The 15,483-nt window shown below is 36.3% G+C and overlaps 1 protein-coding gene across 1 annotated transcript in view; it reads left to right on the plus strand.

Moving 5' to 3' along the window:
• LOC128735972 (uncharacterized) overlaps positions 1 to 14,600 on the plus strand; it is a 245,100-nt gene extending 230,500 nt beyond the window's left edge. Inside the window, exons 10-17 of the mRNA XM_053830455.1 lie at positions 6,851 to 7,058; positions 7,150 to 7,400; positions 7,870 to 8,063; positions 8,121 to 8,254; positions 13,098 to 13,232; positions 13,292 to 13,718; positions 13,780 to 13,850; positions 13,907 to 14,600. Of these exons, the coding sequence (XP_053686430.1) occupies positions 6,851 to 7,058; positions 7,150 to 7,400; positions 7,870 to 8,063; positions 8,121 to 8,254; positions 13,098 to 13,232; positions 13,292 to 13,718; positions 13,780 to 13,850; positions 13,907 to 14,600 (2,114 nt within the window). The remainder of the gene's footprint in view (positions 1 to 6,850; positions 7,059 to 7,149; positions 7,401 to 7,869; positions 8,064 to 8,120; positions 8,255 to 13,097; positions 13,233 to 13,291; positions 13,719 to 13,779; positions 13,851 to 13,906) is intronic.
• The last annotated feature ends 883 nt before the right edge of the window (positions 14,601 to 15,483 follow it).

Here is a 15,483-nt window from a genome sequence, read left to right on the forward strand (position 1 = left end):
CGATGGTATTACTGCGAGAGGACAATTTGCCACTACTGAAATGGTGATTCGGTCGCGTGATCGAAACCGAAACCAACCACCGAACACAGCAACGTTCCTGTCGTTCGAGGTTCCAGCAAACTAGGCAATGTTGGATGGGAGAGGGCCTTATGGTCCTCTCACAAGTTAAGTATTTACGTTCCATCAACTATGCGGGACCACATCTCCTCCACCTAAAGTCGACGTATTTTAACAGATACCTTGATACCCAAATTGGAAATCACCGCGTCCGATGTCCGAGTGTCAACCCACAACCATTAGTCGACGCTAACGAAGCAGCAGAAAGCCAATCAGTGGGTCTCTAGAGCAGCGGGTATCGTGATTAATCTACTCCAGCTGATGATGGACGAGATGCAGCAGAATCCAGATTAATTGCAACTTGAACAATGATTACTTTATGTTGAATTATGCTATACCTATCATTATAATTATTACTTGATTCTTAATTCAAATTTCAACGGTGGGCGGACTGTTAAAATTAGAAATTCTACCCTAGATGATAGGAGATAATAGCACTCTCTTTCGTGCCACATATAGACATTTTTTATACCAGTTGCTCTCTTACCTGTATAATTCATTGAATTGCTATTACATAGTCAGTAGAATAAAGACTCTTATCGATCACACATCGTACATCCAAATCTCTATCGCGATCAATAAAGATTGGAGCACATAGGTGCCTCGTTTGTAAAACCAGCAAGTGTTGATTTAGAACCATCCATATCACAACCGGTGCAGTACATTTACCTGACCCCACGATCCGGCGAATCAGTGCTTTGCCCGAACAGATAATGTATTTTCGTCGTATAACTCCATTGAAGGAAAACGCAATGGAAGGCGACGAATGGTCACTCTGTTCTGTATTACTTTTAGAGGCCTCAAATGGCCTTCAGCAGCACATCCCCAAATACAGCTCATATATGTGAGGTGTGGTAATATGGAGGAATTGTACAATCTCCAGCCAGTATCTTCGCTAATAAATGATTTTACTTTCTTAATTGCAAATACATAAGGTGTTATTTTCTTCACGATATGATCTATATGGTTTTTCCAAGATAATTTTCATAGAATCTACTTTTTTTAAGGATATCGAGTTAATTTTTATGTCTAGTGAGGCAATATTATTTACTATCATATAACATGATTTGGCAATATTTAACATTAATCTGTTTGTGGTTAACCATTGCAACAATAAGTTTAGATCGCATTGCATGTTTAATTAAAGTTCTTCGAGAGTTCTTTCCTCATAGCCAAGATAGGCGTCATCTGCATACAGCTGTAAACGGCCTTTCAAAGGCAAACTCCACAAGTCGTTAATAAATATTCGAAATAGTAAGGGCCCCAAAATTGAGCCTTGTGGCACACCAGTTTTAATCAAGCTTGATGAACTATAACACTTATTGACGAAAGTTTACAGTGGTCTTTGATCTAGATAAGTTTCCAACAACTTTGACACTGATGCAGTAAAGCCACACATTCGTATTTTTTGTAACAAAATTGAATGAGATATACAATCGAAGGCTCTGCTAAGGTCCAGATGTATAACTGTGATTTTTAATCCTTTATCTCTTGCACTGAATATAATATTCATAAGATCTGCTGAGGCTGCCACGGTGTTTGACTTTTGCAAAAACCAGTATAGTTTTGACGTAGGACTACGTCTTTGTTTACTATACTGGGACTGGGTAGCACTTTGTGAAAACGAAAATAGAAGTGTAACGTTTGGATGAAAGATTTCAAATGCTAATAACTACTGAACTACTGAACGAAACTGAACAATTTGTATGTCGTTAGATAGATAAAATGACCAGCAATTTTATACGGGGTAAGAGAGAAATTTTATGGAGGGCCTAAGAGGGGGGGAGGGGCTCCTATACAAATGAAACACAAATTTTCTCAAAACTCGAGACCTAATCAAGCAAATGGAACCAAATTTGGCATGTGCAGGTTTCAGAAGGCAGGTTTTCTTTCTACGGTGTACGAAGACCTCTTTCCCATACAAATCAAAATACAAATTTCCTCACAACTCTAGAACTAATCAAGCAAATGGCAACATGTTTGGAATGTAGGGGTTTCAGAAGGCAAGATTTTTTCTATGGTAAATTGAGACCCCTTCCCTCTTTAGGAGGGGGGGGGGGCTCCCATACAAATAATATACAAATTTTCTCAAAACTCTAGAACTAATCAAGCAAATAGAACCAAATTTGGCATGTGAGGGTTTTAGAAGGCAGGAATTTTTTCTATGGTATAATTAGAGCCATCCGTCTTTGAACAGGGGGGGGGGGTATTTCTATGGTGAATTAAAACCTTTGTTTCTTTAAGAAGGGGAGATCCCATACAAATGAAATACAGATTTCTTCATAACTCGAGAACTAATCATTTGGCATGTGGGGATTTTGGAGGCATGAATTTATTTTGAATTTATTTATTTTATGATGGTTTGAGACCACTCACCCCTGTGGTAGAAGGGTAAGGACTCTCATACAAATAAAACAGAAATTGGTCATTCATTGCCATTTCAACCTTTATGATGCACACAAGTGATTGTTAAAAGAAATCTCTATGTCTCAAAGGTTGAAGGCGTTGTACTTATGAACCCCCGTCCACGTATTTTCAAAGCCACCATTGCATTAAATGAAGAATTGAATCTGAATATTTCGCTCTTCTCTTTTAAACATTCACTTAAACAATGGCACTCACAGATTCTTACAAACATACATATGCCAGAAATGCAGTTTACAATAGTCTTTGATATGATGATCTGATATAGTACTACGTCACCTTTTCGTACAACCCTTAAGGCTGTATACCTTGTAGTTTTTGTTTACAATTTCATTTTCAATTAGATACAATTTCATTTATTTACTAATACAGCCCGTACTCGATTATCCGGGTGTTCATTTTAATTTTCAGCCCGGATAATCGAATCACCCGGATAATCGAATCATAATTTTTGGAACAAATTTTTTTTGGTATGTCAAGTTTTTTGACTTTTAGGTATCATCAAAAAAAAGCCTGGGTACTAATTCCGTTATCGAAATTTGACCTTCTGTTTTTATACGACGAACTTCGCAACCAGTTGTAAGAATACAGGACAGTGCGGGGTCAGTGCTACGATCCTATTGACTCTAACAGCCTCTCCCAACCGAGATTCGAACATACGACGACTGGCTTATTAGAGCAGCGTCTTACCACGAGGCCAACTGGGAAGCGGTATCATGAATGTTTTATTTATTATTGATCTATCTTCCCCAAAGTCAGAAAATTCCTTTCTTACAATTTTTTCCACTAATGATTTTTTTAGGAACAAAATTATTTTTTGTGTGTTATGATTTTCAATATTTAGGTGTTATAAATGATTTTTATTATAATTAATCAATCTCCCCTAAAGTCATAAGATACCTTTTTTTGCAATTCGTTTTTATTAATGATTACGATAATGATGATGATGATGATGATGATAATGATCATGATGATGATGGTTTTTAAGTAAAAAAATTGATTTCATTATCACAGGATTTATTTTTGTTTTGTTCGCCGATAAAAGGGGTATAAGAATGGTACAAAATTCCATTCTTTTATCTCTTTTATCGGCGAACAAAACAAAAATAAATCCTGTGATAATGAAATCAATTTTTTACTTAAAACCCATCATCATCATTATCGTTTATGGAGGTGAATCAATGCTTGTCAAGTAAGAATCATCATGTAGCATGAAAACTATAACATTAAGGTTTAAAATAAATCATCGAAAAAAAAAATTTTTTTTTCACCCGGATAATCCAGTCTAAAAACCCGGATAATCGAATCCCCGGATATTCGAATCCCCGGTTAATCTAATCCCCGGATAATCGAGTCCGGCCTGTAATACTTTCGAACACTTTTGATGTAGCAGGTAGAATTGATATTGGTCTAAAACATGGTTTTAAAGATGAATCTCGTGACTTAAATAAGGGAACAACTTTGGCTACCTTTAGTGAATTTGGATAAACACTCGATCTTATCATTTGGTTCACTAAATTTGTTAATGTTGCTTTTACAAAAACCTTCGTTCGGTAAAGAAATTTTTGTAGGAACAGACAGACCATCTTTTCCAACTGCTGCATTACGATTAAGATTAATTATTGTTTGTTCAACAATCACCTCTTCAACTTGACTAAAGTGGCATTCATTGTTGGAATAAGTACTTTGAGTAACAGTCAAATTTGTCTGGGGTACAATGAGAGTCCCTACGTTGACAAAATATTCGTTAAATATTTCAGCTATCTGGTACGGTGACACAACTTTTATGCCATTTTCAACTAGAGTGAGTTCCTTACTTTGATTACATTTAGATTTGTTGAATACGACCTCGTTTATAACAGACCACAATTTCTTGGAATTACCTGTACAAACTTAGATCCGTAGTATTGGATTTTAGCGGTCTTTGTTCTATTTCGCACAGCATTCCTAAGTCTTACGTATAGGCTTTTCAACACGGCACTGTTTGAATCCGCCTTAAGTAGTTAAGTAGTAGTTTAGCAGTATTTTTTTTATAATATCTTCGAAAAGTTTTTTTGCTTATGTAATGATGCAATGGTTTTTTAGCTTCCGATACATAATAAGTGAATTTATTACTATTAATTTTGTTGTTACAAACTCTCTCAAACTCTTCGCAAGATGTTACAAGTGCTAATTGGCTCCTAAATTCCTCATTTATTAAATTTTCATCATTTACAATGCATTTGCTTACTGCTTTTCTTTTGTTTACAACTTGGCTTATAATAGAACATATTAAAGTCTTATGGTTTGATATATGTTTTTCCGTTTCATTGATAATTATCGATATTTTCTGATTAAGGATATCCGTGATGACATGATCTATGTAGAAACTGTAATTGATATTCTGGTTGCACAACTACGAGATAGTTTATTCAGTATTTCAAATCCCTGAGCACTGACACGGCATTTATAATCGGTTATTATAAATGGTCTTGATCATCTAATAAATTAATGTTCATATCTCCTAATACAACCATTCTGCTATATTTGCTCAGTGTTTCTTCGAACTTTAGAATGAAATCCCGCGCGTGTCTTCCAGGGTTATAAACACCAAAAATTTTCAACTGAACAAGGTCACACATTTTACCTCGACAGCTTCTTGTGTTGAGATGTAAAATGTTTAGTGTCGACGAAGAGATTGCCACCGAATCTAGACGATGATCAATTTCGATGCACAGATGCTGTTCCAATTGATCCATCACCAAACAGAAAAAGTAAGTGGTGGAGGTTGCACCAAGCGATAGCATGAGTTTATTGCTCGATTGCCGAAGGTAGATCCTCTCTCGATAGGATCCGTAAACCGGTAGAATTTTCGTCTTTCTTGATGTAGATATATCCCTTGTTGAACCATGCGAATTTGTAGTTGTACTGCCTGTTGTAGGTTCTTGTAACTTTCAACAAAGATTGATTTTTTGCCGTTAAGTGGTGGTTGAAATAGATTCGCTGGTCAATCGAGAATCCGAGATTCCGATACGACAGAATGATATTCTTAGCAGCAGCCATTATTTTCTCCTTCACGATGCGATTAGAAAATTGAACTATCGGTTCAATTTGCTTTGTATTCCTTGTCGTTAAACGGGTGATGGCAAAAATATCGCGAAAAGCAGCTCAATTTCCAGAAGCTCAAATATTTTACATACAACAGCACAAAGATCCTCATCGGCAGTTTTGATTACATTCGATATTAGCATATTGTTGGATAACTGTTCTTGCTGGATGTAACTGATATCACGGTCCATGGAAACCATTGCAGTGATGATTTTGAAACTTTAGGCCAATATCTAAATTGCCACATAGCGGGTTTTGGAAATTTGAAAAATCATTAAAATGACAACCATTTTCTTTAAATAAGCGCGTTTTCAATCAATTTCATAAAAAATTGAAAAATTAAGTAATTGAAAACGGCTACGTACCAATTTACCGTGAAGGCGTGTAATTCCGATCATTCAACCAAAGCGGTCGATTTTTAGAAAATTGAATCAAAAATAATAGTTAGTGAGAAAGCTTATAATTGAAGCAAGCTGATCAATCTTCTAAAAATCGTCTACTTTAGTTAAGTGATCGGAATTATGTGCGTTCACGGTAATTAATTCAATTTTACAATACATGCAATTTCACATAATTCATTTTTACGTGCTGAAATTCTGAGATACACGTACCGCCGCTGAACATGGCTTCGAAATAAAGGTTTTTGCTGTAACTTTTCAACAAGATCAGGTAGCGAAAAATCATTTAGAACAGCGGTTCCCAACCTTTTTTGGTTCGCAAACCCGATGGCGAAATTCCGTATACTATTCTGCAGGGAACTAAATTTATGGCGAACTCCGAGAGTTACTGAACCCCCATTCGGGAAACGCTGATGTAGAAAAAGGACTTTACATACTATGTTTATAATTTCTTTCAAATATTCTACAACTTTATTCAATATATTTAATACGCATGCATATTGATGGAAACTAACACATTCAAACAGTTAAATTATGTTTGAAGACATGACCAATTCTATTTCAAATGACAAATACAATGGTATAACAAAAGTTCGTTTCACAAACAAGTGGATTAAATCAGCTTTTCCTTGATAGACGTGTTTCTTTTCTTGGTCTGAAATAAAGGTTATGTTCCTTATGTAGACTTTTTTCACTTCCATGTCTCTATATAAGTATCTACGGCAGTTTTCTTTCCGCGTTGGATATAATTTTCCTCTACGACCAGTTATTTGACCTATTGTCAGTAGCAAAAAAAAGCAAATAAAACTTATATCACATTGTAGCACAATCTGGAAGAAGTTTGAAGCGTGGATCTAAGCTATCAAAAATTCTAGAACTTGGATTGGGAATGGACGAGATGTATCAAAAATCTAAATCAGAACCAAGGTTACCTAAACTACAAAGGCAGCTAAACGTTAAGTGGAATGGAGTCATTGGAGATCTGATATCAGGAAGCGCCGATATGTCATTTGCTCCTTTGAGCGTGTCAAGGTAACTGATTATAAAGTTTTGTTACAGACAGTCGTTTCTTCATAATTAGCTAATCAAATTTAAACATATTTATCTGATGACAATATTTTAGGGAACGAGCACAGGTGATAGATTTTAGTGTTCCATTTTTTCACGGAGGTATATCTTTGTTAGCAGCTCCACAAACAAATCCTGATGTTCCTTTATTGGCGTTTCTTTTGCCGTTTTCGCCCGAATTATGGATTGCTATTTTCACATCATTGAATGTAACTGCTATCGCAGTTGCAATTTACGAATGGTTAAGTCCATTTGGATTGAATCCTTGGGGAAGACAACGAAGTAAAAATTTCAGCATGTCTTCAGGTAGGTGTATTACAACATACGAAAACAGGCATCCCATCAAGAGATCTCAAATTTCATTATAGTTTGGTCAAATTAGTTTACCAATAACAAGCAAATTATGAACTGGCTAATACAGCCACATCCAACTTTCAAACGAATGCTCAAGGCTCAAATGTCCAAGAAATGTATTGAACGTATTCCTATACATTGATACAAAACATGTATTTTCAGACCCTTACGTCAATATCAAAAATGACAAAAATGATACAGATTGTTTTTTTTGAGTAATATTCATGGGATTAAGCACAGGTTTGGCGTTGGCCTTGAATTTTAAACGAAAAAAGTTTCATTTCCTTAACCGGTGTTAACGCATTCTTCCTTATATAAGTATGTAAATGAAAATTTGTATACATAAAATCATATGATTGTGATCGGATGTCTGTTTTTCTTTAGTATTGTTAGTTTTTCTAGTTAAAATTTTTCATTGCAGCTCTTTGGGTTATGTGGGGCTTATTATGTGGACACCTAGTAGCATTTAAAGCACCAAAATCATGGCCCAATAAATTTTTAATAAATGTTTGGGGAGGATTCAGCGTTATTTTTGTTGCATCTTATACAGCGAATATAGCTGCTTTAATAGCTGGGCTTTTTTTTCATAATGAAGCTGGCAGTTACAGCGGTCCGGTAAATCACATACTAGATGCACAGCTTGGAAATGTGTACTTAATTTTAATTTTACAGCTATTAAAACAACGGATTGGAGCACCTATTGCAACTGCAACAGAGTATTATGTTCAGCAAAATGATAAAATGTTGTGGGAACATATGAAAAAATATCAGCTGCAAAATCTTCAGGAAGGAATCGACAGACTGAAGTAAGTGAGTAAGCAAAAATATGTATATCAGGGCAGAAAACCTATTTGCGGGCAGCAGCCTGAACTATATTCTTACTTTTAGAACCAAGGTGGCTCTTGCTATATCAAGAATTCCTCTCCATTGTACGCGGTTCTGGGCTACGCGTCGCCAATTCGTTGAGCGTTTCGACACATATAAGTCGGCTTCAACCTGGTAGAATCATCAGCACGGTGGGCTCCTCTATTCCTGGTCCCAGTGGGGTTCTTGAAGAGAACAGATATCACTGCACAGTCGTCTGGCATCCCTGCGACGTGGCCGGTCCACCGTAGCCTCCAAACTTCCGCCAAATGTACGATGGGAATCTTTCCAAATACAGCCTGCAGCTCGTAGTTCATACGTCTGCGCCACCGTCTGCTTTTCGTTCATACTGAATGAATGAATGAATGGCACTACCACCTGCTGTAGCAGAACGCCCGTTCATAGCAATGGGCCTGTCATGACAAACAGATTTATACATGTTCAACGATCCAGTATGAAAAGCCAAAAGGGAATTGGTTGGTAAGTAACATCACTTACACGTACCGGGGATGTTGAGGATCGCCTTCCAGGGGTTAGATTCAATGTGCAAATCGTTGAATAAGCTCTCTTAATGCAGAATGGCCCCGACAAGTGAAGAGAAGAGCCCGCTCGTTGTCCACGGTGTATTGCTAACCGGACAAGGTTAACCTTAGAAAGCGACGACAGCGCACCTTCTAACTCGGTTACTCCATTTTAAGAATGGAGTATTACCGGGCATGGCCACGTGGAAGCGCTAGGTAGGAACTTGAGATGGCCAGAACCATGTTGAACGCTTTGTTATGTTGCCTTCTCCATTTCATACCTCTCCGCTTTCCATTTGTAGTCTGCTAAAAATAGTCTGCAACATCTGTCATCTGTCTAAGTAAAGTTACTGTCTCAAGTTCGTAGAGGACTATCGGTGTGATTAGCGTTTTGTATACAGTGTGTGTGGCTCCTTGATCAACGCGTCTTGCGAATGGGAAAGGAAGCTCGATTTCCAGCTTGAATGCGTCGTTGAATCTCCTTACTCGCAATATTGTCGGCAGGGACCAGAGATCACAAATATGTGAAGTCGTCAACCAACAACCGCTTCCAGTTCATCGCTGTCAATAATTATTTTCTCTTGAACCTCTACCTTCTACCTACTATATATTTGGTTTTCGACGCTCTAATTAGTAACTCAATCTCACTAGCCTTCGTTTTAAGTCTGATGTAGATTACCTCCACCGTCCCAAGTTTTTTAATAATGATGTCGAAGTCGTCTGCGTTGACAACTTTTAACGAATATCGTTCCTCTCGTTTCGATTCCCGCACGCCGGATCACACACTCAATAGTGATGTTGAATAATTTACAGGTTAGTCCATCCTCTTGCCGCAACCCTCTGCGCGATTCGAAGGGACTTGAGAGTACCCAGAGGATTCACTGGTCTTTAGTTGAAACAAAATATTGGATAAATATTCCTTCCCATCTCACTAGGACCCGCATTCGAACGTGACTGGCGACGGTATTGATCAGCCTGAAGAGATATGGTGAGGTTGTACAATGAGGAGTAGCGTACTGTCCCAAGTATGCTTTTCCCAGTTATTATTTTGGAATTTTTATCGATCCTGGTCAATAACGGAGTAGCAGCACACGGACGGTATCTTCTGCTAATTCCAAGTAAAAATTCTAAAGCCACTTGGTTTTACTTAAATTTTATATGGGTTTTATTGCGACATCAATCATTACCTCTGGTTTTATTATGGTATCGCGCAAAACCAAAAGGATACGAGTCAAAATACACGTGTAGCTAGCTATAAACCATAATAAAACTGTTATCAAAGCAAATTTATTGTGGGTGCTTATATTACCAGAATAAAACTAATTGGCTGCACCACGTCTCTTCTAAACTTACCAGACGTGTGGCGTATCAATACAATATGGCTCACCAATCGAAGTTGATCTTATTACAATTGTTTGTCAAACCGCAATAAATCTGGTAGTTATATAGAGCTATTAAAATGACGACACCATGACCAACCAGATTTATTGCTGATATCATGAAGAATATTAGATTTCAACACCGAAATCATTTTTTATGCGAGGCCATATTGCCAAATTTTATTCTGTATTCTGTTTTAGCTTGCAAAGAAAAATGTATCAAGACAAAGTGTTTTGCAGAAAGAAGTTTTTATCACTCGGTTTTCCTATCACAGGAAGCCACTAAATTGATTTTGCTAGAAATTGAGATTGACTAACTGAATATATTTACTTTGTTAAAACGACGTAAACGTTTCGATAGCGCGTTAATTTTATCCACCTATCATGTAAATATGCACGATAAAATTGTATGCGCATGTGCTGCAAACTAATTTAAACTGATAAAATTTAATAATTATTCCATGGACCATAAAATATATTATGGTCACTGGATACCAAATCGATCAGGATGATCTTACAGTAAAACTTAACTTAACTTTACTGCTCACGGATATATTTTCAAGTTAACAAACTTGACGGACGGATTTTCGGGACGGTTTTTCACCAGCGTAAGCTGTATGCTTTATGGCTTTGTAGCGAAAAGCTTTATTAAATCATTGCGGTAGGTGACAAGCAGCTAAAGGCATAATCAGTTTTATTGCTGCTTTCAGCAGAATATGATAAGACTACTTCAGCTTATGATCTGAATCTTATAGAAATTATGAAAATCTTCTGAATAGTGGGTCACTTGGTCGGATGACAGTTTTATAGCGGCCATCAGAAAGTTCTGGTGGAGATCATAGTTTTAATAGCGGTTTTAATGGAATTGGTCATGAAAACCACTAGTGGAACATAATAGAACTTAAAATTGTTACTTCGGATGCTTATGTTTATGCTAATTTCGCTTTTTAGATTTTCGAATTTCAATTAACAAAATCTTTACATTCTCTTCACTTCTTCGCATTCCTTAATGTATCTTTCAAACAACACGACCAAATGGATGGAAAGGCTTTCATTTGCAATTAATATCATTCGAATAGGAGTACATTTCGTTTTTGCTTCAATTTAACGTACCGTCGTCCGGGGCGAGATTGTGCCAAAAAAGCATATGTTTTTGTTCTTTAGCTCAGTATAGACACAATGTAGGAACTAAGTTGATTTCAAACCTGTCAATATGTACTAAATTGTACAATTAACAACTACCGTAGAGATGGTTTAGTTACAATGAAACCTAATTTTACTGGAAGTGCATGAACTTTGGCACAATCTCACCCCTTCTAGGGGGTGACATTGTGCCAAAAACTTAAAGTTAAGCTAAAAACCTAAACAGTGAACGTTAGCATGTTTATAAACAATACATATAAATATCAGTATAAAGTATTTCATATGGGGCCGTCCATGAACTGAGTGGACTATCAGGGGCAGGGGGTCGACCAAAAACAACGCATCATACAAAAAGTATGAACGAAAATAACCCGAGGCGGTCTGAAATAACTAAAAATGAGTTCGTAGTCAATGGACAGCCTTTATATAGCCAGTAGCGTTTCTAGGGTTAACAAGGGGGAGATATATGAAGGGGTGTATCCTAAGGAGGCATACCTATTTAATCATTTAACAAAAGTAACCATTACTTCGTTCGAGAACCCGCTGCCGCAGAACATGTAGCCCATCCCACCCCTCTCCCCCTCCTTAAAACTGGCAGTTTATACACGATGTAATATATTCGTCTTATATTAGAATGTTTATCTGAGCAACTGAAATTTCCAGAGAAAAAGTAAAAATTAGTTTAATTTATTTAGCAGACCTATGCTCCAAAATGGATGATGCAATCTAATCTGTCAAAATATTGTGCTCAATAGTAAAGAATGTGAGTGTACTGGTGTATACTGACGTATTTTTGTTGTGTATGTGAAATCCACAAATTGGATCGATCATTATGGCTTGGCACAATCTCACCCCCGTGAAGCTCGAAAAGTACAAAGTTTCGAAAAATATTATTTTCGTAATCAACACCTTTGCCAACGCATAATAACCTTTCAATACATTGTAAATGATTAGTTTATATACCTTCAAAATAGCAAGTTGATGCGATTTCTTGTTTGGCTTGGTTTATGCGGGACATTTTTTACAAGCGTTATTTCCGAGTATTTTTGATCGCGAACTTTGAAACCCTGTTTAGGCTAAATAGTTTGCTAATATTATCTGTGTTCCATTCTAAGTTATGAATAAATATGTTATTTTCATCATCATTTTGAATTTAGGTCACCAGTTTCTATAGATATAAAAAATTTTCACAAACAAACATTTTTGGTTTTTGGCCCAATCTCACCCCCGTGGCACAATCTCACCCCGGATGGCGGTAACAAAAATAAAAATAAAGTTACTTTATATCGAGGTATTACTATATACAAACACGAAGCACCTAACGAATGCCGTGAATTGGCTTCATCAATGACATTATTTCTCAACGGGCACAGTCAACCGAATTATTACTATCCAAATTAAACTTTTATGTACCTAGTTTAAGATTTCGGAAAATATTTTTGAATAATTCAAATAGTACAAGCTACGCAAAAATAGTCTCCCCACTCGCATGATGCATTTTTACAACCACCATTGTGAAAGTATTGACTTTACCATGTCCGAAAACTAACTTAAAGTACGACTAACCAACAGGAATAATAAAAAACATGTAAGCAATCATTGTATAACATTAAGTATTATGGTATGTAGTCTACATCTGCTTGACGAAAATAAATAAAGTTTGACAAAATCATCTGACCAATTTATTGAAACGCTTAATAAGTTTCATTCATGATAAATGCATTTTATATTGTCGTTTACAGAAATGGTACACTCGACTTGCTACTGGCTGATTCGCCAATACTGGACTATTATAGGGCGACTGACCACGGGTGCTTATTACAAAGAGTCGGTGATACCTATATGGAAGATTCATATGCAATCGGCATGCATAAAGGGTAAATTGATATTGATTTTTCATACTAATTGGTTGAGATGTTATCAATTTTTTTTACAGTTTCCCACTGAAAGAGACAATCTCGGCGTTAATTTCCAAGTATTCTACTGATGGATATTTGGATATCCTGACTGATAAATGGTATGGAGGACTAGCTTGCTTTAAGATCGACCGTGAACTCGGGCAACCAAAGCCTTTAGGAGTAGCAGCCGTTGCGGGAGTCTTTCTTTTGCTCAGTCTCGGAGTTGTGCTGGGACTTTTAATTTTGATATTTGAACATTTATTTTACAAATATACACTTCCAATTTTAAGACATCAACCAAAGAACACCATTTGGAAAAGCAGAAATATTATGTTTTTTAGTCAGAAGCTGTATCGTTTTATTAACTGTGTGGAGCTTATTTCACCTCATCACGCTGCGAAAGAGTTAGTGCATACCATCCGTCAAGGACAAATTACTAGTTTATTCCAGAAAAGTATCAAGCGGGTAATACATATACTTGGCAATTTATAGTATATATGAACTCTAGTTATCTTATCTGTCCTAGAAGGAAGATGAACAGAGACGCAGGCGTAAAAGTAAAGCGCAGTTTTTTGACATGATCCAAGAGATTAGAAGGTAAGCGTTTAAATGATTAAAATATGTTTACGATTTGATAAGTTTTACTTTTAAAGAACCATGTATTTGAACAGAGTACAAGAGCAAGAACAGACATCTATACAAATCTCACCGAAGGAAACCATGCCAGATTCGTCTCCAGTTCCCGCAATCGCTCCTGTTGAAAAAATCAAACAAAGCCCAAAATCAGCGATTTTTAGTATACGAAAGCATAAGTCGAACCCAGCGTCATTGAATGTACGCCGGTTTAGCACTGATAGTATATTGAGTGAACGGTTGGACACTATTGGACGTCGGCTGAGTCGTGGTACTACAAATTCTCCACCAGATCTGTTACATAGGTTTGAAACGTTTGGTAAAACGTTGAATGGCAGTGGAAAATTTGACACTTACTCTGGGAAAGAGTTTAAGGATTCTAACATAATGCACAAATATGGTACTTTCGGTGGAAAGATCGATAATAGTATATCTCAAAGCGAAGAAAAAGTTCAAGAGCTGCCAAAAAAAATAGGAAAGCCAAGCCGTCGCGCTCCGTTAAAACCTGAACTGTATGTTAAAAATAAAAAAAAGATTAAGGACGAAGTAAATAAATTAATACCAATTAGTGAAAGAGTTGCTCATGGCCTCGCTCCTCCATTCATTGAATCGGATACTAGTAGCGCTCTTTTACGAGATAAGTTACATGAGGAGCTGCGATTAAAGTATGGCTCTCATGGATTTAGCAATAATGATCGAAAATCGAAAACATAAGACAAAACTCTTACTAGCTCATTTTGGCCAACAAAACAGGAGAACGAATAGATCAAAACACTAATGCAAAGCACCACTGATAATAATACCTATAAAAGATATTATTGAGTCGAACATGAGGTATATGATGCAAATACATAATTAGAAAAACTCTTTCCGAGCGTCTTAGTAGAACCTCGTATATTGGTAAAGAGTAGCAAGTATTTTATTCAATTTTACTACTATAAAACTCGAAAGTAAAACACACAGACATACGTTTTTCATTGTTACTCATAACTGCAGTCCAGAAAGAGATTTGTGCATATAAAATATGAAAATGAAATATGCATATATAATAAATGTTCCTTCAATTTGTTTTGGTTAGTGAGGGTTTTGTGTATTTTATAATAGTAGCATAATGTAATAAAATACTATATTCTTTACCTATATCCAAACAGTTTCAAATAACATTTTTTAAATCTTACAACAGCTATTATGCGACATTTCCAAGTGTTCGAATTTAACATATTTATCTCGGTGAAATAATAAAATACGGAGAATTCGTAAAATTACAAGCCGAACAGATTTCAATCTTTAACAAGAATCTTGGTATTCTTTTACTGAGATATCTAGAAATTATTTATGCAACTCGATAAAAATGATCGAGCTCTCGGAAATTTTTACGTAGATCGTCGAATCTTATCTATACGAGAACTTAAATAACATAAAGGTGGTATGTGCTTTAGTTCGGTTAAACTTTCTCAAATGCAATAGTTATGCTTTTTTTGACGACTACATCTTTGTTTTATATGCTGGGTAGCGTAAACGAATACGAAACTATAACGTACGAAAGAAAGATTACTTTTCATCATTTAACATGCCATGGGATAGAGAAAATGTAGAG

The sequence above is a fragment of the Sabethes cyaneus genome, chromosome 2 (assembly GCF_943734655.1).
Source record: "Sabethes cyaneus chromosome 2, idSabCyanKW18_F2, whole genome shotgun sequence".
NCBI lineage: Eukaryota > Metazoa > Arthropoda > Insecta > Diptera > Culicidae > Sabethes > Sabethes cyaneus.